This window comes from Manihot esculenta, chromosome 9 (genome assembly GCF_001659605.2).
Source record: "Manihot esculenta cultivar AM560-2 chromosome 9, M.esculenta_v8, whole genome shotgun sequence".
Taxonomy (NCBI): Eukaryota; Viridiplantae; Streptophyta; class Magnoliopsida; order Malpighiales; family Euphorbiaceae; genus Manihot; species Manihot esculenta.
The window spans coordinates 7,469,315-7,495,413 of NC_035169.2; the positions used below are offsets into that span (position 1 = coordinate 7,469,315).

At 33.7% G+C, this 26,099-nt stretch overlaps 1 protein-coding gene across 1 annotated transcript; it reads left to right on the plus strand.

Annotated features, from left to right (window-relative positions):
- Positions 1-1,953: 1,953 nt before the first annotated feature.
- On the plus strand, positions 1,954-25,891 carry LOC110622644 (ubiquitin C-terminal hydrolase 12). Its single transcript, XM_021767234.2, has 32 exons — positions 1,954-2,176; positions 2,463-2,526; positions 2,710-2,857; positions 2,966-3,123; positions 4,035-4,300; positions 4,389-4,607; positions 4,682-4,790; positions 4,876-4,991; positions 5,467-5,565; positions 5,732-5,841; positions 6,526-6,600; positions 6,856-6,934; positions 7,021-7,167; positions 7,246-7,326; positions 7,436-7,555; positions 7,787-7,909; positions 19,324-19,401; positions 19,508-19,596; positions 19,680-19,788; positions 19,981-20,049; positions 20,137-20,244; positions 20,709-20,764; positions 20,878-21,055; positions 21,158-21,259; positions 21,332-21,403; positions 21,646-21,711; positions 21,959-22,024; positions 24,224-24,310; positions 24,446-24,562; positions 24,762-24,836; positions 24,955-25,041; positions 25,251-25,891. The coding sequence occupies exons 1-32, from the start codon at positions 2,147-2,149 to the stop codon at positions 25,290-25,292; spliced, it is 3,345 nt and encodes a 1,114-aa protein (XP_021622926.1). The 5' UTR covers positions 1,954-2,146; the 3' UTR covers positions 25,293-25,891.
- Positions 25,892-26,099: the final 208 nt, after the last annotated feature.

Genomic DNA, 26,099 nt, shown 5'->3' on the forward strand with positions numbered 1-26,099 from the left:
TCAATTTTTAATAAATTTTTTAATTTTTATAATTTATTTTTAATATTTTAAAATTTAATTGAAATATTTTAATGTTAATATGATATAATTTTTTTATATTATTGAAAATAATATATTATTATCACTAATCAATTCGGTTTATTTTTTATTATTTTTTCTTATTAAAATTTAATTAAATCAAAATAACTGAAATTTTTTAAATTAAAAATTAAATCAAATTGAAATGAATACAAAATTAAATTAATTTTTAAAATTAATTCAGTTCAATTAATTTTTTTAATTTGAACCAAATAATACTTATACCTATTTATTTATTTGCCGTATTATTGCTAATAAGAAATTTCTTTTTGAAAATATATTAACCAATTGATATTAAAATTAGTGTAATATATATTAAAATAATAAAATAATCTGTAATATTAATTAAAATAATACATTTTTTTTTAAACGTTTACCTCTAAAATTTAATTAGAATTGGAGCTAATTATAAATTATAAAAATGTGGGGTTTTCCTTGCAATAGGAATAATAGATTATATATAAACGTGTACGATGGTATATGTGCAAAAGTATACCTAATCATTTATTAATATGATATGATTGAATATTTAAGGCAGTAAAAAATTCAAAATATATCTAATAAAAAAAGTAAATAATAAAATGATTTACAAATTTGCCCTTAAATATAGGGATTGAGAGTTCTACCCCTTTTAAAATACAGAGAATAGAGTTTAAATTAAAATATAGATTATTTTAAACTATTTTGACGAGGATAAGTCTAAACGAAAAATTTAATCATTTAAATTTTAAATTTTAAATATCAAATTTTAATAGTGATATATATTAAATATATTTTAAATTATTTTAAAATCGAATAATTTAAAATTCAAAATCCAGCTAATAATTTTTTAAATTTAAATGGTTACTTTTTGATATGGTAATCTTAACAAATGTCTCAAATGGTAAAAAATATTTTTTTTTGGTTAACTGCCTTTGCCAATATAAATTACTAAATTTAGATTACATAATCAAATGAATCATAAATACTGGATTGGGTAATCTTTGTAATCCAATTGGAATACTAATTATATAAACTTCATAAAAATTTCTAAATTTAGAATGTATAATTTATTGTCTTTACTTTTTAAGAAATAATTTAAGAGACTATCTTAAAACAGTTATTTACTTAAACAAATTTTATAAATTCGATATAAGGACAATGATTTTTTTTTATATAAATTTTGATAATAATAATAATGAATTTTCATAAATTTTGATATAAAAATACACATTTAATTTATTATTTAATTAAATAAATTTAATACTATGATATGCATTAATTCACGATGTTAAGTGGTTATTGAGACTAAATTAGACTTGATTTATTAATTTATATCCTTAAAAAAAATGAGAGTTAAATTATTTTAAGTTGAAGTATTTGATTAACTAATATGAAAATGTTTTTTCATTTTTATCTTAATCATAATTAAAGAATTTATGTTGATAAATAATAAAGATAATTCTATTATGTTGATTTCATTTATTTTTATATTTGCAAATAATATAAATTTAGAAAAAAATAAAAAATGGCGACAACATAAAGCCAATACACTATCTTCCGATATAATTTTTTTTAATTAATAAATTACAGCAGTAAAACAGAAAAATAAGTTAAAAAAAAAAAAAAAAGCAAGCGCCGAGCAGTCCTAGGAAAGAAACAGATCTTGTCACCTATCTCTCAATATGCACGTGACCCCATGCCACGTCGCCATTCCGTACGTCACTAACTTGTGGACTGATTTGTCATTCTCTGATTGGTTTTTCCCATCCATGTCTCCACAGCAGCCGCAATAATCATTAATCAGCCCAATAAATTTCCTCTATTTCCTTTGCAGCCCCTCATCTCATAACAAAATCACAGATATGCCCTCTAAGCAGTAAAAACTCCGAGCCTTTTCTCTTTAGCCAGTTGCTTCGCGAGTCTCTCCTTGCAGAGCCCGCTTTCCTTTCTCCCCCCATCTCTCTTTCTATTTCTATATTTTCTCTGTATTTGTCTCACTGTTCTTCTGTTCTTTCTCATTATCTGCTTTTGATTCGGTTTCGATACTCAGATTTTCCGATCAAACGGCTTCGCCCTTTCGCTATCCATGACTCTGATGACTCCACCTCCGTTAGATGTGAGGCGCCCCTCTCCTTTATCTCTTCACACTGAATTATCTAGCTCTGTGTATACATGTAGTTTCGCTTTTGTTTGCATTTGTTTTAAAGTCTGTTTGGATCGTTTGAGGTTGTGGCGGAGGATTGAGGAGTTGTGTGAATTTGCTGTGAATCTGAAAGGAGACTTGTTTTTTTCTATTTGTTTTGTTAGTGTTTTTTAGGTGTGTTTAGGGTTTGATTGAGTGTTATAGGGATAGTGTTTTGCTCGATCGCAGCTTTGATTTTTCATGTTTTCTGGATTTGCAGCAAGAAGACGAGGAGATGCTCGTGCCGCATTCAGATTTGGTTGAGGGTCCACAGCCTATGGAAGGTTAGAGACTTTGATTTTTACCTTAATCGTGTGTTTTTTTATTCATTGCATGTGATCAAGTGGATCTGGAATTAGTTGTTGCTTCATGTTGGTGGTAGCGTGACATTTTTGGGGGATTGATCGGTTATGGTGTTAGGGTTTTGATTTTGGTGCTAATTACCTATTTATTTTATGTGCTTGTAGTGGCTCAAGTGGATTCAGCTAGCACTGTGGATAATCAAGCGGTGGAGGATCCTCCTTCCATGAAATTTACATGGACAATTGAGAATTTCTCTAGGTTGAACACTAAGAAGCACTATTCTGATACATTCCTCGTTGGCAGTTATAAATGGTAGTTGTACGATCTTTGCTTTTTGAATAATTGGACGGGCCTATGAAGTTTAACTGTAATCAAATGCTTATGATTGTTTTTGCAATTATGTTGGTTGGGTTCTGGCAGGCGAATACTAATTTTTCCCAAGGGAAACAATGTGGACCACTTGTCTATGTATTTGGATGTAGCAGATTCTGCCACATTGCCATATGGATGGAGTAGATATGCACAATTCAGTTTGGCTGTAGTCAATCAAATTCATAACAAGTATTCAATTAGAAAAGGTATCTTTGTTTATTGTATATGCTTAAAGTGATATATTATTATTGTAATTCCACTTCAAAGTCAGTTATTTGTCGCCTGTAATTTATGGCAAGGGTATTATGTAACTAAATGTGCTACAGATGCAATAATGTGGACTCAACTTTAGTTTGTAATTATAATACCTGTGAAACACGTGTCAGTGTCTATTGATTGTAACCGGTGAGTGCCTAATTGTTATCGTAATAAATTATTGATTGCATCTTTTGTGATCTTATTAAGGATTTATGAATGGGAGAGTTTATTCCGCATACTTTTGGTTACATCACCAATGAATAGTTGATTCTATAATTTCTGATAGAGTTTCAATTATAGACTTGGCACTGTTTCTTTTGAGGATGTCCAAAGCTGAGAATAAAGCTCAGAGTATATGAAGTTTGATTGTAAAATAAGCTATATTTAGAAGATTAGATTAGAAAGTTGGCAACCTACATGTGCATATATAGATTGGCTTTTTCGTTGTTGGCCCTTGGGACTAGCCATGAGGTCCTTGGTTCTTAAGTTCGTCCAGTATTTCAAGAATACTATTTGAGTAGCCACTTGGTAACTTTTTTATCTTAAATGGAAAGCAGAAATAGTTATTATAGTTCGTGCTACAGTGTGAAATTAGCTTTTTTACTTAAACTGCCTCATTAAGCAAAACATGAAATGTTTTGGTTGCTCTGAGCTGTCAAATATTTTGGTTAACAGTGAGGAAATTTTGTTAACTATAAAAGTGATGTCAACTTTCTAGTTTATGGTATTGAAAACAACTCTCTAGTTTATAGTATTAAAAAAAATAAAGCAATTTGTTTTCGTATTTGTTAAAAAAAAATCAAGGTTATTGGCCTGGATATTTGTAACTCACATTTTATTCCTTAAACTAAAACTGCAGACACACAGCATCAATTCAATGTAAGAGAGAGTGATTGGGGTTTCACATCATTTATGCCTCTTAGTGATCTTTATGATCCTAGTAGAGGATACCTTGTAAATGATACAGTTATTGTGGAAGCTGAAGTTGCTGTTCGTAAGATTCTGGATTATTGGTCATATGACTCAAAAAAAGAGACTGGATATGTAGGATTGAAGAACCAAGGAGCAACATGTTATATGAACTCTCTCCTGCAGACTCTCTACCACATTCCTTATTTTAGAAAGGTTGGCATATTCTTGGTTTTCCTAAGCTTAGATTTGTCTGATGTGTCATCAAAATGAAATCCCTCTAATTATGGAACTGATATTTCAGGCTGTGTACCACATGCCAACAACTGAGAATGACATGCCTACAGGAAGCATTCCTTTGGCTCTGCAGAGTTTATTCTATAAGCTGCAATATAATGACACCAGTGTTGCAACAAAGGAACTGACAAAATCTTTTGGATGGGATACATATGATTCCTTCATGCAGCATGATGTACAAGAACTCAATAGGGTTCTATGTGAGAAGCTAGAAGATAAGATGAAGGTAGTGATTGTTCAGTTGCTTTGGTATATATTTTGGTTTGTTAATACTTGCTGAATTTTCTTCCGCTGGTCCAGGGAACTGTTGTGGAGGGGACAATACAGCAGCTTTTTGAGGGCCATCACATGAATTATATCGAGTGCATTAATGTAGATTATAAATCTACAAGAAAAGAGTCATATTATGGTATTTATATTTGAAGAGCATCCAAACTTTTGGTCTTAATGTCTCTATTGGATGCTGAAATGTTGATATTGCATTTGCATGGCAGATCTCCAGCTTGATGTGAAAGGTTGCCGGGATGTATATGCTTCTTTTGACAAGTATGTAGAAGTTGAAAGACTTGAGGGTGATAACAAATACCACGCTGAAGAACATGGTCTGCAGGTTTGTTATTTATTATAATTAGAACTTAAAAGTTAGAGAAAATTGAAATTTGCCTAGGCCATAGACAAGTGTATTTTATGTTTCAAACCAACTTTATATTTAGGCCATCCATTCTCTTTAATTGTTAATTGTCTTGTCATTTTTTTCAGTGTAATTGTGTAGAAGTTGATAGTTTTTCTCAGAGTTAGACATGTAACTTACTAGCATCTTCCACATAGTGATGACTCTGGTAATTCTAGCTGAAATTGTCGGGTCCCTGGACAGATCTTTGAAGGTTGGAATACATTTTAGGCAGTTAAGAAAAACTATAGGAGTGATGGGATTCCCCAAGCATTCTTATGAAATATATCCATGAGTAGGGACTTATTAGTAATGAAAAAATGGTTTTGCATGTGTCTATAGACTTTGTGGTTTATCTTTTTATGATTCAAGGCATTTTGAATGTGGTTCTGATAGTAAATTATGTTTCTTGTAGGATGCTAAGAAGGGTGTCTTGTTTATTGACTTTCCTCCTGTTCTTCAACTTCAACTGAAGAGGTTTGAGTATGATTTTATGCGAGACACCATGGTGAAGGTCAGTATTGAATGCTGATTCATATGTTAAATGTGCTGCACGATCGGTTTTCTTATATTGCATTACTGTACAAGTAATAAATGAACTCTGCTCTATTGATCCATAACAGTTGACTAAAACTAATTATCTTTGGTTCCATTACTGACAGAGTTTTCCCTTTTTGTAGATTAATGACCGCTATGAGTTTCCTCTTCAACTTGACCTTGATAGAGAGAATGGAAAATATCTATCGCCGGAAGCAGACAGGAGCGTTCGTAACCTTTACACGCTTCACAGGTATGAGTCATCTTGGTACCTTTTCTTTTTCATTTTGTATTTGTAATAGTTTGGTTGATGTGATTTAATAAGTCCCTCAACTGTTTTGATTGGTGGGTTTTCATTATTACTCTCAAAATTGTTGCATGGTCTTGCTTTAACTCTGGCACTTGTTTTCAATTTGTGCCAAGTGTCAATGCACTTGATTCACATGAGGCTTATTGTTTTTATTTTGCTGTGTTTCAGCATCTCTTGAACATGTTAAACTCTCTAGTTCTCTGTTGGTATTTGGTGTTGTTCTTATTGCTCTAGGTTGTATTTTGCAAGAAATTATGTTATTTGCATTATTCACTAGTATTCTGCACCTTTACATTGCAATCTCTTCTTCACATTCTTTGTATAAGTCAGTGCAGTTCTTTTTCTGTAAATAGATCTACATTTGGGCTAGAACACTTTCTTTGAATAAGTTATTATAAATTTTGTTTCTGTAAATATATCTACATTGTGTGCTAGAGCAGAATCTTTGAAGGAGAGAGAACGCTGTATGATTAAAAAAAAACTTGACATATTTGGCAAGCATTATTTAAGAACATCAAGTATAAGAAACATGTATATGAGTGTTTCTCTTGATGCAGCTTCGAAATATTGTTTACTTTCTGAAAATATTTAAGCATATTGATTTCTTTGTTTCTTGTTTTCCCCTAGTGTCTTGGTCCATAGTGGAGGGGTGCATGGTGGACATTATTATGCTTTCATCAGGCCAACCCTTTCTGATCAGTGGTATGTATTGTGTGCTTTGGAAATTTTTTGCAACTATTCTACATGTATATATTGCTCTTGGTAACCAGTTGTTGCAATGCTCCATTTTTACATACATCAATTTTTGTTTCTATTTAGTTAGCTTCACCTGACAAATGATGACATTCTTTTTTGAATTTATTTTTAAATAACTATGAATTGTTATTTTGCAGATATGTGCTTGTATGACCAATTTACTATTTTATCCCCATAAGTTACTTGGTATTATTGTTCTAGGTTCAAATTTGATGATGAACGGGTGACTAAGGAGGATATGAAGAGGGCATTAGAAGAGCAGTATGGAGGCGAGGAAGAGGTAACACTTGTCCCAAGGTGGTGTGAAAGCTGTCATGATATCCATGATAAAGAGTGAATGATTTTGTTTTCTTGTTCTCTTACCAGCTTCCACAGACCAATCCTGGCTTTAACAATGCTCCCTTTAAGTTCACAAAATACTCAAATGCATACATGCTTGTGTATATACGCGAAAGTGACAAGGACAATATAATTTGTAATGTTGATGAAAAAGACATTGCTGAACACCTGAGGGTAGATTTCTTGCTCTTGTATGTATTACTGTTGTTTGTGCATGTGTATGTCAGACTGACATGATCCATTGTATTCCAGGTTAGGTTGAAAAAAGAACAAGAGGAGAAGGAAGACAAGAGAAGATATAAAGCACAAGCCCATCTCTATACCATTATAAAGGTTTTTCTTTCACATTTCCTCTTTTTTCCATAGTATTATTATCACAGTAATAACTAGGTTAACTATTTCTGAGAAAAATCATCACCGAGTCCCTTGTTGTTGCATCTAGGTTGCACGAGATGAGGATCTTAAAGAGCAGATTGGAAGGGATATTTATTTTGACCTTGTGGATCATGACAAAGTCCGTAATTTCCGTATCCAGAAGCAGACATCATTTAGTCATTTTAAGGTACTTCTAACTTCTTTGATATTCATCTCTTGTTAAATGCTCATAGTTCATATATATTGGCAATTCCATTTCCATCTTCCCCTGGTTCCACCCTTCTTCCCTCCTTCCCTCCTCTTCTGGGGTGGGGCTGTCACTGATGGCTGATTGGTGAATCCAAATTTCTGAAGTACTCGGTATGTTGAGCAGCATTTTCATAAAAATTGTTGTGTTTAAAATTGAGCTGGTTTGCAGGAAGAGGTTGCCAAAGAATTTGGTGTACCAGTACAACTTCAGCGATTTTGGATATGGGCAAAGCGTCAAAATCATACATATCGTCCCAATCGACCACTAACTGCTCATGAGGAAGCGCAATCAGTAATTACTCCATTTCTCAGTTCCTTATTGAAATTGGTTATTATAGTTTATCTACATGTGTTCAGCATTGCTCATCGTGAGAATGGGTGATAAAGTTGCTCCTTTTTTTTGAGGTCTTGTTGCTTGCATACCTCAGTTCCTGAAATAAAAACATGCATTTGGGTTGTTAATCCTAGCCTAATTTTTTCACTTACGTTTGGGGATATTAACTTAGTAGCCTTTTCCCTTAAATTAGGGACTACAGTATTTATAGCTTTATAATGAATCCTGTAAATTAGGATTAAGTTTTCTGATCCCCAAAGGGAACAACTACTCTGTTCGTGACTAATATGTCAAAAGGGAATTTAATAATTCCAAAGTCCATTCAATGGGATCAGGTTAATTTGCCTGAAAGTTGGATACTTGAAGAAGCTGCACCACCAAAGAAGGAAGAATCGACTACTGTTCAGTCAATAGTACAAAACAATAAAGGATCAGTAGCCATCTCTTTAGCCAGAAGCAGAAGTTTTGAAGGAAGAAGATCTTATTCCAATGCATCCTTACTATCAGAATCATTACCTCCAAGAACTTCAGTATCAACTCCTATTCAAAGAAGCAACTCTGTGATTGGAGTCCAAAGGACTGAAGAACAAATAGCAAATCCAGTTTATGAAAAGCCTCTAAGCCCAACTCCATCCGACATGGGCTATGACACTGAAAGTGTGATCTCCAGATCCTTCAAGATCATGATTCTTGAAAAGGAAGAAACGCCGTTTGAAAAATGGTTCAGTATGGAAATTTCCAACAAAGAGCAAAAGCTGTGGCATAACAAATACAAAGTATACAAGTATCAGAAACAGGGGAGTAAAGACTTTCCTGAATTTATACACCACTGTTTCACTCTACTAAAAAAACCATACCCCAATTTTGAAGACATTTCCTTTCTGATCACCCTTGAGACCAACTACAAGACCTTCATCAATCCCCATGGAAAGATTCTTAAAGAAATGCATCCACCCTTAACTGATCTTATATACCAACCAACAGAAAATTCTAAAGGAGAATGCATCCCCTTTTCACATGACAACAGTGAAAATCCTGCTGCTAGGCAACAAAACTTCACCAACCTAAGCCTTCATACAATTGGGCAACAGCTGAATAGAGTTGAAAATCAAGTCTCAAAGATAGCATACCAACCAACAGGAGTAGACATTCTTCCACGAAAAGAAAAGGCGGAATCATCAGGCACCAAACTGGAGGAAAGGGTTTTATTTAAACCCATGGATAGCAAAAGCGTCAATATCAAATTAGATAAGAAAGAAGAAATGCTGAAAGAATTAACAAAAAGATTGGCTAAACTGGGACTAAAAGAAGATCCAAAGAAGAAGTCAATTGTTCCATTAACTATGGAATCTGGGAACGAGACAGAAAGAGAAGAAAGGCAAAATGAAGAAGAACTTACTCAGCTCGAATCAATGTTACGAGAAACAGACCCAGCCGAGGTAAATAGGATAAAATATCCTAAAGCACAGGCCACGATGGATTTGAAGCCATACTATCCCGGGCCATCTCCAATTAACTTGCAGTATGAAGACACAAGCTATAATCCGGTGCAAGTAGATGGATCATCCATTCAGGAATGGAATATTGATGGGCTATCTTATTATCAAATCAAAAATGTCCTTCAGTACATGACCATGAATGCTACAGCATGTTGAGCTAAGGGTAATGATGACCCTGCCGCTGTAAGAGCCCTAATAGCAGGGTTTAGTGGCCAACTAAAAGGCTGGTGGGACTTCTCAGTCTCCAATGAAGGAAAAGCTCAAATATTCAATATGGTTAAACAAGAAGGAGCCCAACAAGTACCATATGTAGTCAACACCCTATTATATACAATAGGGTTACACTTCATCAGATCAGCCAGCATGTTTACTGACAGAGCGCAAGAGCAGTTAATAAATCTGCGATGCCCAGATCTTTCTCATTTTAAATGGTATAAAGATACCTTCTTCTCTCTGGTCTTTACCAGGGAAGATAGCCAGAATAATGTCTGGAAAGAAAAATTCTTGGCAGGACTTCCCACACTCTTTGCTGAATGAGTACGAGATCAAATACGAAGTAAGCATAACGATAATATACCGTACCATCAGTATACGTATGGAGAACTAGCCTCTGAAGTGGTTACTGCAGGAATCATCCTTTGCAATGAATTAAAAATTCATAAGCAAATGCAAAAGGAACGGTTCTATGGGAAACAGATTCTTGGTAACTTCTGTGAACAGTATGGATTACCACCTATTAAATTTCCCTCCACGAAATTTCAGGGGGGTAGGGAGGACAGTCGTCGTATGCGTCGCCATCATCGTCCAAAAAGAACTTTCTTCAAAGATCGACGTCCTTACAAAGAAGACCACAGAAAGATCCCAAAGAGAGATAAGGGCCACAAGCCAAAAGAAAGAAAGAAGTCTAATCAAAGCAAAGCAGAGAAAACTATAGTCTGCTACAGATGTGGAAAGGTTGGTCACTACGCCAACAAATGCAGAGTAAAGCAGCAAATTCAAGCGTTGACAATAGAAGAAGATTTAAAAGAAGCATTAGCAAAAGTTTTGCTCAAAGAAACAGATTCAGAGCAAGAAGTAATGGCACTTAATGCCCTAGACTACACTTCAGAAGAAGAACGAGATAGCAGTTCAGAAGAAGATGATGAACAGAAAAATGAATGCGAAGGAAATTGCGATTACTACAAGTCGCTGTGTGCTATGAATGGTCTTCTAGTACTAACAAGAGAAGACAACCTCATTCTGGATCTAATCGATAATATCGAAAATCCAGAAAAGAAAAGAGAGAAGCTAGAAACCTACATCAGTCTTTATAAAGACAAAGACTCTGGCACAACTGTGCAAAATCCAATCGAGAAGAAAATCGACAGTAAGCAGTCTCCTTACGACTTAAAAGAGATTCTAGAAAGACTTAAAACCTCGAAGAGACAAAAGGAACCAACAGTGGCGGAACTAAGAGCCGAACTTAGTAAAATCTGAGATTATAGAGCTAAAAGAAAGGATAAATATCCTAGAGATGTTAAATGAACAACACCAACTAGCCATGGAAGAACCAGAAGAAAAGCAGTTAGAATTACCCACAAGTGGCACACAAAGATCACTATAGTGGTACACAGAATATTTGTTTAAAACAAATGCCTTGATCGACTCTGGCGCTGACCTAAACTGCATCAATGAAGGATTAGTTCCGTCCAAATATTTCTCAAAAACAGTTGAGGAGTTGCATACTGCAGATGGAAGCAAGATGTCAGTAAGGTACAAACTGAACAATACTGCTATTTGCAACCAAGGTATTTGCTTCGAAATCCTTTCCTAATGGTAAAAGGATTATCTCATCCAGTTATCTTAGGAAACCCTTTTTTGCATATGCTATATCTTATTCAGCAAATGACTGAAGAAGGAATAAGCACTAAGATAAATGGAAAGGTAATTACCTTCCATTTTACCACGCAACCAAGGGTAAGGGAAATAGATGTGTTAAAAAGCACTATAGAAAATAAAACAAAATTTATTAACTCCTTAAAACAAGAGGTAGTCTACAAAAGTATTGAAGATAGGTTAAAAGAACCTAAAGTCCAATAGAGGATTAAAATAATCCAGGAAGAAATGATAAATAGTATTTGTGCTGAAAGCCCAGATGCATTTTGGGCCTGAAAAAGACATGTGGTTAATTTGCCATATGAGCCTGAGTTTACTGAAAGGGCTATACCTACTAAAGCAAGGCCCATAGCTATGGGGCCGAGACACTTAGAGATTTGTAAACAAGAAATTGCTGAGCTAGAAGCGAAAGGGTTAATAAGAAAGAGTAGTAGCCCATGGAGTTGTCCAGCGTTTTACGTTGAAAATGCTGCTGAATTGGAAAGAGGTGTTCCGAGACTAGTTATAAACTACAAGCCCTTAAATAAGGCGCTTAGATGGATTAGATACCCTTTGCCCAATAAAAGAGATCTGTTAAACAGACTCTATGAAGCAACCATTTTCTCAAAGTTCGATATGAAGTCAGGGTATTGGCAAATTCAAATTGCTGAAAAAGATAAGTACAAGACGGCCTTCACAGTACCCTTTTGGCATTATGAATGGAACGTCATGCTATTTGGGTTAAAAAACGCCCCTTCAGAATTCCAGAAGATTATGAATAAGATCTTTAACGTTTATTCAGCGTTTGCTATAGTCTATATAGATAATGTTTTAATCTTCTCTAAGACTATAGATCAACACTTCAAGCATTTAAAAATGTTAGAAAAGATCGTTAAATTAAACGATCTGGTAGTCTCTGCAAAGAAGATAAAAATCTTCCGAACCGAAATTCGGTTTTTAGGCCACAATATTGCTAAGGGAACTATTATTCCTATAAATAGAGCCATAGAGTTTGCTAGTAAATTTCCAGATGAAATAAAAGAAAAAACTCAGCTCCAAAGGTTTTTAGGAAGTCTGAATTATGTAGCCGATTTCTATAAAAATCTAGCCTAGGATGCTAAGCCTTTATTCCAAAGGTTAAAGAATCCTCCTGAGTGGACTAATGAGTGTACCTTAGCAGTAAGACGAATCAAAAATAGGGTAAAGACCCTACTATGCTTAGCCATTCCACACCCTGAGTCATTTAAAATAGTTGAAACAAATGCATCTGATAAAGGGTATGGAGGAATCCTTAAACAAAGGATGAATAATAAAGAAACCCTTGTAAGATTTACAAGTGGTATCTGGACAGGACCAAGAGTTAATTACTCTACAGTAAAGAAAGAAATTCTTTCGATAGTTCTCTGTGTCCAAAAATTTGAATCTGATTTATTGAATCAGAAATTCCTAATTAGGATTGATTGCAAAAGTGCAAAAGAAATACTTATTAAGGATGTTAAAAACATCGCCTCTAAGCAAATCTTTGCTAGGTGGCAAGCCATTTTGTCTGTTTTTGATTTCGACATTGAATTCATAAAAGGAGAAACTAACTCATTACCTGATTTTTTAACTCGAGAATTTCTTACAGGAAATGAGTTCAAGGACTCTGGCCAAAAGGCAGCATGAGGAGTCATCACCCTTACCGGTTAAAGAATCGGATCGGGTTAGGGAAGATGCTTATAAAATAAGCATCAAACCGGTGAATGAAAAAGAGGTAAATTACCCATATATCCCTATCAGCTATTATGTTCTAAATCCTATTGAAAAAAGATATGAGAACCTGAGCCCGTATGAAATAGCTGATAGTTCCATTTCTCCCAAAAGCTTTTGATTATTATCAAGCTATATTGACAGAAACTGGATCTGTTGAGATTGCACCCACAGAAAAAACTGGTCATCAATGGGCTTATAGTAAGTTCATTATAAAAAATATTATAACCAGTGAGCAATTGGGTGATTCTCTTCTGAAACGAAGAGAACTTAAAAACGGAAGACCAAGATGGTATAGTTACTTTGACTATATCCAAGCTTGGACTGGAGCCCTGTTATATGAAAATAAAGAGAAAATTCAGTTGGTTTATCCAGTTCCAGCTAGAAAAGGAAATTAAAGAATTTCCTCCTTAGTTTCACGAATGGTTCTTTAATTGGGGAATTTTCCCAATAATGTTACTAGACAAAGTAAGATCTGTTTATAAACAGTTTACAGAGGTTAATCAATCTCTCTTAAATTCTAGACTTTATTTTACTCTTCAATACAGAGTACCATGGATTGCCAGATGGGATTATATTTTAACTAACAAAAGCCCAAAAAATTTAATGAGTTTACCATTAATAATGTGAAATGGTTAACACGAAGAATAATGATAAAATGGTGGGATAAGTTTGAATTTTTTGGTCCCTTATCAGTATTCTACCATAGAGGCATTATTGACCTGGTTAAAAAACCAGAGGAATCTTCTGAAAAGTCAAAAATGACTCGGTTACTTAAGGAGTTATTTCACTCCATCCCAAAAGATGAATTAAAGCAACATCTGTCCCAATTACTTGAGGACTTGTCAGATACAGCAACCACTAAGGAAAAGCCAAGAGAAAAGGGAGAATGCTCCAGAACAAAGTTCAAACGCGCCAAAGAAAGCAGTGACTCAGATGATGAAGACATGCTGTCAGATTCCCTGTCTGGTATGTAATACTAGGGAAATATTTTACAATTCAATGGTACGTGACGTTGTCACCCATGTCTCCTCTACGGCAGAAAGTGGTATTGCTGGATTAAGGAAGTCTGGTTTTCCAGTTGATATACCAAAGAATTTTAAAAATTATTATTTCTTAACAATTGATATAGATAATTTAAAATAACATTAAACAAAGCTAAAGTCCTCTGGTATTCTCTACGGTCACAGTGCTCATTATGATTAACAGCATGGTAATTATATAATTCTTGTCCTTCGTTAATTAATTCGTTTCTAAAACTTAGTACCTCTTGTTGATTTGTTAAATCTATCAAGACTAATTTTCTAATAGCAGATAAAATAATATTAGACATATAAACTTACAATAGTTTCTTCTTGTTAAAAGTCGTTTCCCCAACCGGTTGGCTTAATTGAAGAGAAGGGAATATCTGCAGATTCTGGTTTTGTATACCAGACTAGATAATCAAATTTTCCAGATGGTTCTCCAACAGTATCCTTGACACCGATTAAATCGTTGACAGGGAGATTTCTCTTCCTGTATATTTTTGCTATTTCTGATTTGAGAGAGAGTTGTGATAATTTCTTTCCAAGCGATCGATGCTCAAATTTTTGAAATGAATTTTTCATTCATAAGATTGAAGGATACAAGATGAAACTAAAATTCAAACTGTTTACAAAGAGTAGAGCTAGAGATTACAGAGAAAGTTTTCTACTCGGATTTTTTGAATGCCCATCACTTAAGTTTTGGCTTCCTTTTATAGAGTCTGAGGGAATCTTTGATGATCTCATGGCGTTCGTCAGAGCTTTTGGCTTTATTCTTGCTTTCTTATCTTCTTGGAATCTACTTTTGAGAGTGCGGTGTCCACTAAGGCCAAGTGGCTTCGTCTGGCTCATCCAGATTTTGGTTGTCTTGAAAGAGGAAATTTGACAGCATGTCTTCATCATCTGAGTCACTGCTTTCTTTGGCGCGTTTGAACTTTGTTCTGGAGCATTCTCCCTTTTCTCTTGGCTTTTCCTTAGTGGTTGCTGTATCTGACAAGTGCTCAAGTAATTGGGACAGATGTTGCTTTAATTCATCTTTTGGGATGGAGTGAAATAACTCCTTAAGTAACCGAGTCATTTTTGACTTTTCAGAAGATTCCTCTGGTTTTTTAACCAGGTCAATAATGCCTCTATGGTAGAATACTGATAAGGGACCAAAAAATTCAAACTTATCCCACCATTTTATCATTATTCTTCGTGTTAACCATTTCACATTATTAATGGTAAACTCATTAAATTTTTTGGGCTTTTTGTTTGTTAAAATATAATCCCATCTGACAATCCATGGTACTCTGTATTGAAGAGTAAAATCAAGTCTAGGATTTAAGAGAGATTGATTAACCTCTGTAAACTGTTTATAAACAGATCTTACTTTGTCTGGTAACATTATTGGGAAAATTCCCCAATTAAAGAACCATTCGTGAAACCAAGGAGGAAATTCTTTAATTTCATTTTCTAGCTGGAACTGTTCATATAACAGGGTTTCAGTCCAAGCTTGGATATAGTCAAAGTAACTATACCATCTTGGTCTTCCGTATTTCAGTTCTCTTTGTTTCAGAAGAGAATCACCCCATTGCTCACTGGTTATAATATTTTTTATAATGAACTTACTATAAGCCCATTGATGACCAGTTCTTTCTGTGGGTGCAATCTCAACAGATCCAGTTTCTGTCAATATAGCTTGATAATAATCAAAAAAGCTTTTGAGAGAAATGGAACTGCTGAATGATGTTCAGTATAATAATCAGCTATTTCATACGGGCTCAGGTTCTCATATATTTTTTCAATAGGATTTAGAACATAATAGCTGATAGGGATATATGGGTAATTTACCTCTTTTTCATTCACCGGTTTGATGCTTATTTTATAAGCATCTTCCTTAACCCGATCCGATTCTTTAACCGGTAAGGGTGATGACTCCTCATGCTGCCTTTTGGCCGGAGTCCTTGAACTCATTTCCTGTAAGAAATTATCGAGTTAAAAAATCAGGTAATGAATTAGTTTCTCTTTTTATGAATTCAATGTCGAAATCAAAAACAGACAAAATGGCTTGCCACCTAGCAAAGATTTGATTAGAGGCGATGTTTTTAACATCCTTAATAAGTATTTCTTTTGCACTTTTGCAATCAATCCTAATTAGGAATTTCTGATTCAATAAATCAGATTCAAATTTTTGGACACAGAGAACTATCGAAAGAATTTCTTTCTTTACTGTAGAGTAATTAACTCTTGGTCCTGTCCAGATACCACTTGTAAATCTTACAAGGGTTTCTTTATTATTCATCATTTGTTTAAAGATTCCTCCATACCCTTTATCCCTTTATCAGATGCATCTGTTTCAACTATTTTAAATGACTCAGGGTGTGGAATGGCTAAGCATGGTAGGGTCTTTACCCTATCTTTGATCCGTCTTACTGCTAAGGTACACTCATTAGTCCACTCAGGAGGTTTCTTCTCTCTGGTCTTTACTAGGGAAGATAGCCAGAATAATGTCTGGAAAGAAAAATTCTTGGCAGGACTTCCCACACTCTTTGCTGAACGAGTACGAGATCAAATATGAAGTAAGCATAACCGTACCATCAGTATACGTATGGAGAACTAGCCTCTGAAGTGGTTACTGCAGGAATCATCCTTTGCAATGAATTAAAAATTCATAAGCAAATGCAAAAGGAACGGTTCTATGGGAAACAGATTCTTGGTAACTTTTGTGAACAGTATGACACTTAATGCTCTAGACTACACTTCAGAAGAAGAACGAGATAGCAGTTCAGAAGAAGATGATGAACAAAAAAATGAATGCGAAGGAAATTGCGATTACTACAAGTCGCTGTGTGCTATGAATGGTCTTCTAGTACTAACAAGAGAAGACAACCTCATTCTGGATCTGATCGATAATATCGAAAATCTAGAAAAGAAAAGAGAGAAGCTAGAAACCTACATCAGTCTTTATAAAGACAAAGACTCTGGCACAACTGTGCAAAATCCAATCGAGAAGAAAATCGACAGTAAGCAGTCTCCTTACGACTTAAAAGAGATTCTAGAAAGAGTTAAAACCTCGAAGAGACAAAAGGAACCAAGTCACCAACAGTGGCGGAACTAAGAGCCGAACTTAACTCAGTAAAATCTGAGATTATAGAGATAAAAGAAAAGATAAATATCCTAGAGCTGTTAAATGAACAGCACCAACTAGCCATGGAAGAACCAGAAGAAAAGCAGTTAGAAACAGAGATTAAAGACATTAACAATCTCCATTACATTAATATGGCTGACAGGGTAATTACCCACAAGTGGCACACAAAGATCACTATAGTGGTACTCAAAGAATATTTGTTTGAAACAAATGCCTTGATCACAAACTGAACAATACTGCTATTTGCAACCAAGGTATTTGCTTCGAAATCCCTTTCCTAATAGTAAAAGGATTATCTCATCCAGTTATCTTAGGAAACCCTTTTTTGCATATGCTATATCCTATTCAGCAAATAACTGAAGAAGGAATAAGCACTAAGATAAATGGAAAGGTAATTACCTTCCATTTTACCACGCAACCAAGGGTAAGGGAAATAGATGTGTTAAAAACGCACTATAGAAAATAAAAAAAATTTATTAACTCCTTAAAACAGGAGGTAGTCTACAAAAGTATGGAAGATAGGTTAAAAGAACCTAAAGTCCAACAGAGGATTAAAATAATCCAGGAAGAAATGATAAATAGTATTTGTGTTGAAAGCCCAGATGCATTTTGGGCCAGAAAAAGACATGTGGTTAATTTGCCATATGAGCCTGAGTTTACTGAAAGGGCTATACCTACTAAAGCAATGCCCAATTTGTAGTGCATTTTGGGTTCGGAACTGGCAGTTTGATTTATTTTTTGAACCGAACCAGAATCGGCCCGATTTAAAGTGGTTCGAGACGGTTTTGGTTTTTTAACGGTTTTGGTCCGATTCCAGTTTGGTTTTGAAGCGGTTACGTTTCTGGTTTTTCATGGTTCTGGTTTTGGTTTTTAATTAAGTCCAAATTATAAATGGACAATTCGATTTCGAATTGAAAAAAATTTGAAAGTAAAAAACTCAAATAAAATATAAAGAAATAAATATAGGTCTTAAATATTATTGAATATATATTTTATTAAATAAGTAAAATGTCCAAAATATATCCATTGACATGATAAAAAATAAAATAAATTTACATATAATATAAAAAAATAATATTACATTTAAATGTAAAAAATATTTTTTACAAGTTAAAAATAAATTTTAATTTAATTATTTGATAATTTAACTTGCTTATGTATCAATTTTAAGTTGCACAATTTTATAAAATGATTTATTTTAGAAAGAAAAATTGAACCTAAATCGAATTGGACTGCTGGTTCGAATCGGACGGTTCCAGTTCGGTTTCGGTTCTGGTTCACAGAAGGGGACTGTAACTGGCCCCCCAGTCTAAGGTTCCGGTCAGGTATCGGATTTGACCTGTCCGATTCTGGTCTGGTTCACGGTCTGAACCGGACTGTGGCCATGTCTAATTATAGTGATTAATGCATCGAATGAAAAATAACATTTTCAATTTTCTCAATAAAAATTCATTTTTCAATCTGATGATATCATGGGTTTAAATAGCGGTTGTGGCTTTTTTCTCAGTTACAGGTAATGGAATAGACTTGTAATGACTATAACATAACAGTAACTGCTTATTGCTACACAATTTTTTTTTTCATTTTTGCAAAGTTCATTTGATAGATATTTAAAGATACAAGTAAAACTAAGATATACAACTAAATAATAACTATAAATACATCATACAAAGACATAAAATATATTAACCTGGCATAACATAATTTCCTCAGCAAATAAGTAAATAACACCGCAAAAACAAAAGACAGATAATTCACACTTTGGAAACTGTGGATATAGATTGCGCAGTTTTACCACAGATAAACTTTCACTAATTGATTACGTTAGCTCAAAATGTGTAAAATGATAAATTTTAGAAGAAAAGTTTTGAGAAAGTGAGAGACAGAAGTGGAGAACCCCATAAACCAGAAGCAGAAGACTGAAATGAGCTTCTTGTCAAAGGAAAAAAATGGAATCACACATGAGTAGTGGGCATCATTGCCATTACTCAACGTGAAATACTTTGCACCTGTGTTTACTTTTGCCTATGTATAACTTGTAGATAGGTAATGGATCCCTTCAAACTTGTAGATAATAGCTGTACATTTGAAACCATGGTTGATATCCACTTGTTGTAGGTTGGACAGCTGAGGGAAGTTTCAAATAAAGCACACAATGCAGAATTGAAGTTGTTCTTGGAAGTAGAGTTTGGACTGGTATGACATATTGCTATTAACCATGATAAAAGCTTTTAATGCTAGCTTATGCACTGCTGTCCGGGAAATAAATTTATATTTGTACTGAGTTTGTGCAACACTCCAGGATTTACGTCCTATTGCTCCTCCTGAAAAAACTAAAGAAGATATTCTTCTTTTCTTCAAGCTTTATGATCCTGCCAAAGGAGAATTACGGTGCGGAAAATGATCTGTACTCTTTGCTTGTTTTCCCTCTGCATTTATTTAATGCCTTCTGATATTTTTTTCTGCGATGCCAGATATGTTGGTAGGCTTTTTGTGAAGGGTTCTGGAAAACCAATGGAAATCTTGGCAAAGCTTAAACAAATGGCTGTTATTGCATCTGATGAAGAGATTGAACTTTATGAGGTTTGTTATGTCAAATTTAGCATATCTTATATGCAATCACACATGCAAACATGTGTATGATCCTGCAAGTATTCAGTGAAAGGTGATTTGGGGCTAGCACAGGAAGCAAGACCCCTAATCTCTATAACAAAGTGCTTAAATATATCCTTTCGGGTAATGTCTTATTTGGCTATGTGCTATTTTTATTTTCAGGAAATAAAGTTTGAGCCTTGTGTCATGTGTGAACATCTTGATAAAAGGACCTCATTTCGATTAAGTCAGGTACTATTCTTTTGTTTCTTTGTGCACTGGATCTGTGCAATGTTATCATATAGTGTAGTAATTGACCTTATTCACTTTAATCTGCAGCTTGAAGATGGAGACATAATTTGCTTTCAGAAAACTCCTCTTGCGGGTGAAGAAGATTGCCGATACCCAGATGTGCCTTCATTTTTGGAATATGTGCACAATCGGCAGGTAAAATGTTTTTATTTACCTAAGCATGAAAAAGAGAATGTACGACTCTTCTTTAGCAGGATGCTAAATTAATAGCTTACCTATTGGGATGCTTCCTCAATGGATGTGCAAAGTTTCATATTGTTGGTATTTATTCAAATGACCATATCAATAAATTGTCAAGTTTACCGTGAAAGATTCAGATGATATTAATGAGGAATCATTATAATTCCCAAACCCAAAAAAATTTGGCCCATCATCTAGTTGATGTGTCCATTGTCATTTAGTTTGGAACTGGATTGCAATTTTAGCATGAGCAATATTTGTCCTGGGCACTGAGGCTTCATTTGATATTCAACACATACTATACAGTTATCTGATATCCATTTCCAGAGTTGCAACTACCACCAGTAAAAGTGTTTTTTGTTTTTGGGTTTGTGGTGTGTTTGATTATATTTAGTGTTTTTTTATGTGATGCTTTGTAGATAGTTCATTTTCGGTCTCTCGAGAAACCAAAAGAGGATGATTTTTGCCTAGAGTTGTAAGTACTTGCAATTCTAACATTTCTTCTTTTTCCTTTTTTTCCTTTTTTTTTTCTTTTGAAAATCTGTTTTGGTGTTAGACATTCATAAACTACCATTGATGATTTTCAAGGTCAAAGCTACATACTTATGATGATGTTGTGGAAAGAGTAGCTCGCCAAATTGGTTTAGATGATCCATCCAAGATCAGGTTAACATCTCACAACTGCTACTCCCAGCAGCCTAAGCCCCAACCAATTAAATATCGAGGAGTGGAGCATCTGTCAGATATGTTAGTTCACTATAACCAGGTAGATGTTGCATGGATTGAAGAAATCATGCCCTTGCTCTTAATACAATGACATAGTATGACGATAAATAATGCAAACTTTTTTCTTTCCCTCTTTTCACAGACATCTGATATTTTATACTATGAAGTTCTGGATATCCCTCTTCCAGAATTGCAAGGTTTGAAAAATCTGAAAGTTGCTTTCCATCATGCTACTAAAGATGAGGTAATCTGTTGCCCCTGTCTTTTTCTGTATCATCTTCGAGCCATCCGACTAACATTGCTGTAACTGTTGCAGGTGGTAATTCATAATATTAGATTACCTAAACAGAGCACTGTGGGGGATGTGATTAATGAACTTAGAACAAAGGTAAGACTTTTCTTACTTTTGCTTTGCAATTGCTGATGCACTTCTAATGATTGCTGAAACACCTATTATTATGCTCATTTGATCTGAAAGTGTCTTGTAACATGGAAGACCAAATTGCCACTTGACTTATTAGTTTGACTAGTTTTCACATCAAATAGTGGATTAGTGCGTTTTTCCCTCTCTCCCCTTGTATTATGTAGAGTTTCCCATAATAACTCCCTATCCTTTTCCCCTTGAAACAGGTAGAGTTGTCTCACCCAAATGCAGAACTTCGTCTTCTTGAAGTTTTCTATCACAAGATTTACAAGGTATTGAGTCCACTATTGAGGTTTGTTTGCTACTTAAATAAAAGTAATCATCCTTGTTCAGTGATCATTGGATGATTTGGACAATATGGAATGATCTTTCAAAAATGTTTGCTAGTTGTGCTGCTGATATATGCTCTGTGGAATTTCAGTTTCTCTTTATAGTAATACATTTGATCTTTAAAATGTTTCGTTTGTACCATTTATTGGTTGCCCTGATAACTCATGTTTTGACATCTTGGATTTGCAGATCTTTCCTCATAATGAAAAAATTGAAAATATAAATGACCAGTACTGGACACTGCGTGCTGAGGAGGCAAGTCTATTTTCCATTTCTCTTTCTGTTATATGTTCTTTTATTGTCTTCAATGTGGCTACTGGTGACTGTCTTATATTCCTCCAAATATACTCTGTGGGATCATTAGATACAGATGCAAGTTTGAACTTAGACGTAGGATATTATGTGTAAGCATGTTCCTGTGGGTTATGATCATATATATATATATATATTGGTGTTGGTTGGAAATGGCCTTTGGATGAAGCATTTATGTGTTTATGTGTGCACATGTTTATGAAGGTTCTAATCACATAAAATTTTAGTGCTTCCACTTTAATGCCCAAATTGAAGCACAGTGTCTAACATCAATTGACTATAGGTAGTGGCTGATGCAGAAATTTAGTTCAGAGACCCAATTTAAATAAGTAACTAAAGTAAATAAAATATACTCTCTCCCGCTTCATTATTTTTATCAATATTTTTTTATTATCCTAAATTATTGTCCACTTTCTTTTGTTATAGAGACATATAATTGACTATTACTCCCTCCTTCCCATAATTTTTATTCATATATTTTTTTTTGAAATAAGTCTACTTTTCTTTTTTAGACTATAATATGTAACTTACTATTATAACCCTATTTAATTTTATTTTATTTCCAAGAAACCTCTCAAAATATCTCTTAATATTTAATAAAATTTAATGTATTTAAGATTGATATAATTGGAAAGTTAATAGAAAAAATTATATTTCTTAATATGTGTGAAAAAGTAAAATAGACAATAATTAATTTTATGTTATTTCCAAATCAACCTGTCATTAATTGTTATTTTTCTAAATAAGTATTCAAAATATTTCTTAGTATTTAATAAAATTTAATGTTTGATATGTATAATTGGAAAGTCAATAAACTAAATTGTTTTCTTAACATGTGTGAAAAATCAAAGTGAACAAAAATTATAAGATGGAATATAAAATAACTATATATTCAGAAGATAAATCCTTATAAAAAGTGAATAAACTATTATAATTAAATCATGATCACTCTCATATATTTTTCATTGATTGAAATATATTCTTAATGATATCATTATCAACATTTGCAAATATATCTTTCAATATAAGTTATCGATAAATTATTCATGGTTCATCACCAATTTTATTATAAAGTCGACTTTTAATGATATTTACTGCAAAAAAAATCTTTTCCCACTGTGATTATAATATAATTCATAAAAAATAATACTATTAAAGTAATATAGTATTTTAATAATATTCTACTACATGATTTACCATTGAAATTTAATTTTTCTAAAAAAACAGAAAATATTCTAACCCATTAAAATTTATTTTCATATAGTTTCATTCATATAAATAGATTAATAACTAAATGAGATAAATAAAAAAAATTATCACTTAATAATAAGTGGTATATAAAATTAAATTAAATAATGAATGGAATCACTACGAAAAAATTTAAATGTAGACTTGGATTTAAAATCTTGAAAATGAGAAGCAAAGTTTTTGGATTAAAAAATAATATTGGAGATGAGGGATCAAATAGTAAAAATTTCTTTAACAAATAGATTAAAGAGTTTGATTTTATAAGATATAATAATGATTTAATTAAATAATTTTGAAATAAGGATGAGCTGCTAAGTTTTTTAAACATATAGGGATCTAATGATAATTTTTCATATTTTAGAAAAAAATACATATATACCCTAAAAAAATTAAAAATTTTTAGGGGTGCCCATAGCCCCCTTGGCCTACTACTGGCTCCGCCTCTGACTATAAGAAGCTCATATCATTTTGTTCGCATATTTGGATCATTAATAGAAATGATATATTTTTTTTTTTAATAATTGTTTTTTATGTTTTTGGTTAAACAATAAGTTAAATTTATAGACTAATTCAGTGATTTAACAATGGAGCTATTTTTGAGGCTGTCAATATTTTTCAGATGTTTCTGAATTGTTGGCCTGCTCAAACTTTCCTATATGGAGTTATAGTTTATCTTGATAGTTGCATTTATTATAATTTTTCTTTGCAGTAGCATTTTAGTCACGAACCATTTGGTTTAACCTTTCAAGTTACCAAGAGAATTTGGTAAATGCCCAATAGCCTAGGCCCTAGGCTGACATGGAGGAGCCATTGTTCATCTGTTGCTTACACATGTAGGGATAGTTAAGCTATATTTAGTTATACTACAAGCTAATATCTTCTTTCTTTCCACAGATTCCTGAGGAAGAGAAAAGTCTTGGACCCCATGATCGTTTGATTCATGTTTATCACTTTACAAAGGAGACGGCTCAGAATCAAATGGTATTGAACCATATTTAAATTAATTAGCAGGCTTCACTTGCTCCTAGTCATCTGGCTGTTATGAAAATGAATGTCAAGTTGCATGTACTTTTCAAGTTCTTATGTGCCATTACTTACCTTTTGTATTCTTAACAGCAAGTACAGAATTTTGGGGAGCCATTTTTCTTGGTCATCCATGAAGGTGAAACTTTAGCTGAAGTTAAATCTCGCATACAAAAGAAATTGCAGGTTCCTGATGAGGAATTTGCTAAGGTATCTTTAAAAATAAACCCTTCTTTCCTTGTATGATTAAGAAATGAACATGTGCATGCAAGGCAGGGAAGTCATGCACTTTGTGCTGCTTGGCAGCTAATTAATTTTGTGCATTAATCTGTGAATGTATTTTTGTTTCTTTTATGGATTGTGCAATTCTTTCAATTACTAAGTTTCCATCTCCCTCTTTGTTGGTCAGTGGAAATTTGCATTTCTGTCACTAGGTCGTCCAGAATATCTGCAGGATTCTGACATAGTGTTTACCCGTTTTCAGGTGCTTCTCAAAATTTTTTCTCCTGTAGATTTATTTTGAAAGAGTTATCCAATAGTCTGGTGATTTTTTTAGGGTGATTGCTTGGTGTAAAATCAAATGGTGTTATTTTCTTTTTCAGAGAAGAGATGTTTATGGTGCTTGGGAGCAGTACCTTGGGTTAGAGCATTCTGACAACACACCAAAGAGGTCTTATGCAGTAAACCAGGTACATATTTCGCATAGTTGCTTAAATACTAATGCATGTACAGAGTTATCTTTACCAATGATGCTCCTGTGTGTTTAATATACATTTCAAAAGTGATTGGGGTTTCTTTGTGAATGCTTTTGCCCAAAACGGTGCAGGAGTTATCATGAAATTGATTAATATGTATTGATGTCTGATTGTCACCATTCTTTGGTTTCAAAATATTGCAGAACCGTCATACATTTGAGAAGCCAGTTAAAATATACAATTAGACGAGCTGATGATCCTGCACCTGCACTTTTAAGTAGAATCAACATCCTTAATGCTATATAATGTTTTATGGAGATGCGGAGGATTGAGTGGTACATTTGAAGGAAGGAAATGAATGAATTGCAAAGAACAAATGAAAAAGGCGAAAAATGTAGGGGGTAGGCAATTGGTTTTGTAGGATACATGCTCCCCTTTTTATGCGGGTGAGGAAGGGGAGGGGTTCTCCTTTATGTAGTGTGGTTTTTATGTGGATACAACCTTTTCTTGAGCTCCTCCTCCTAATGAGGGTACCTCCTTGCTTTTGGAGATTGGTGGGTTTACCAATTAACAGCTACCAGTGTAATTTAGCCAAGTACATAACAGGATTTTGACTAGGGGATGTATACCGGGTATAGTTGGTTGCGCTTGACATTTCAATTCTTTTCTCTTCTTATTTGTCATTATCTCCAGTGAAGGGATGGCGTTGTAAAATGGTTGGGTTGAATTTACAGTTGTGGGCTCAGGATTTCCTGTAAAAGAATTGCATTACTATGCTGTCCACAGGTTTTTATGGCGCCTCCTTTTTCTACTGTTTATGTAGTGCATCTCATTTGTTCTTCAAGAGCCTTTAAGCTTTGCTGTTTCCCATTAGTTTTTATGATATGATAAATAGCTACCAGTTTTTAGTTCAATGGGGTTTCAATGAAATTGTTGGTTTCTTTTGGATATGAAACTGATTTCAATTACTCCTAATCAAATGAGTAAATGATTCATATTTCCTGCCCCTAATCTGCAATTAACACAATATGCAACCGAGCAACACTGGAAGC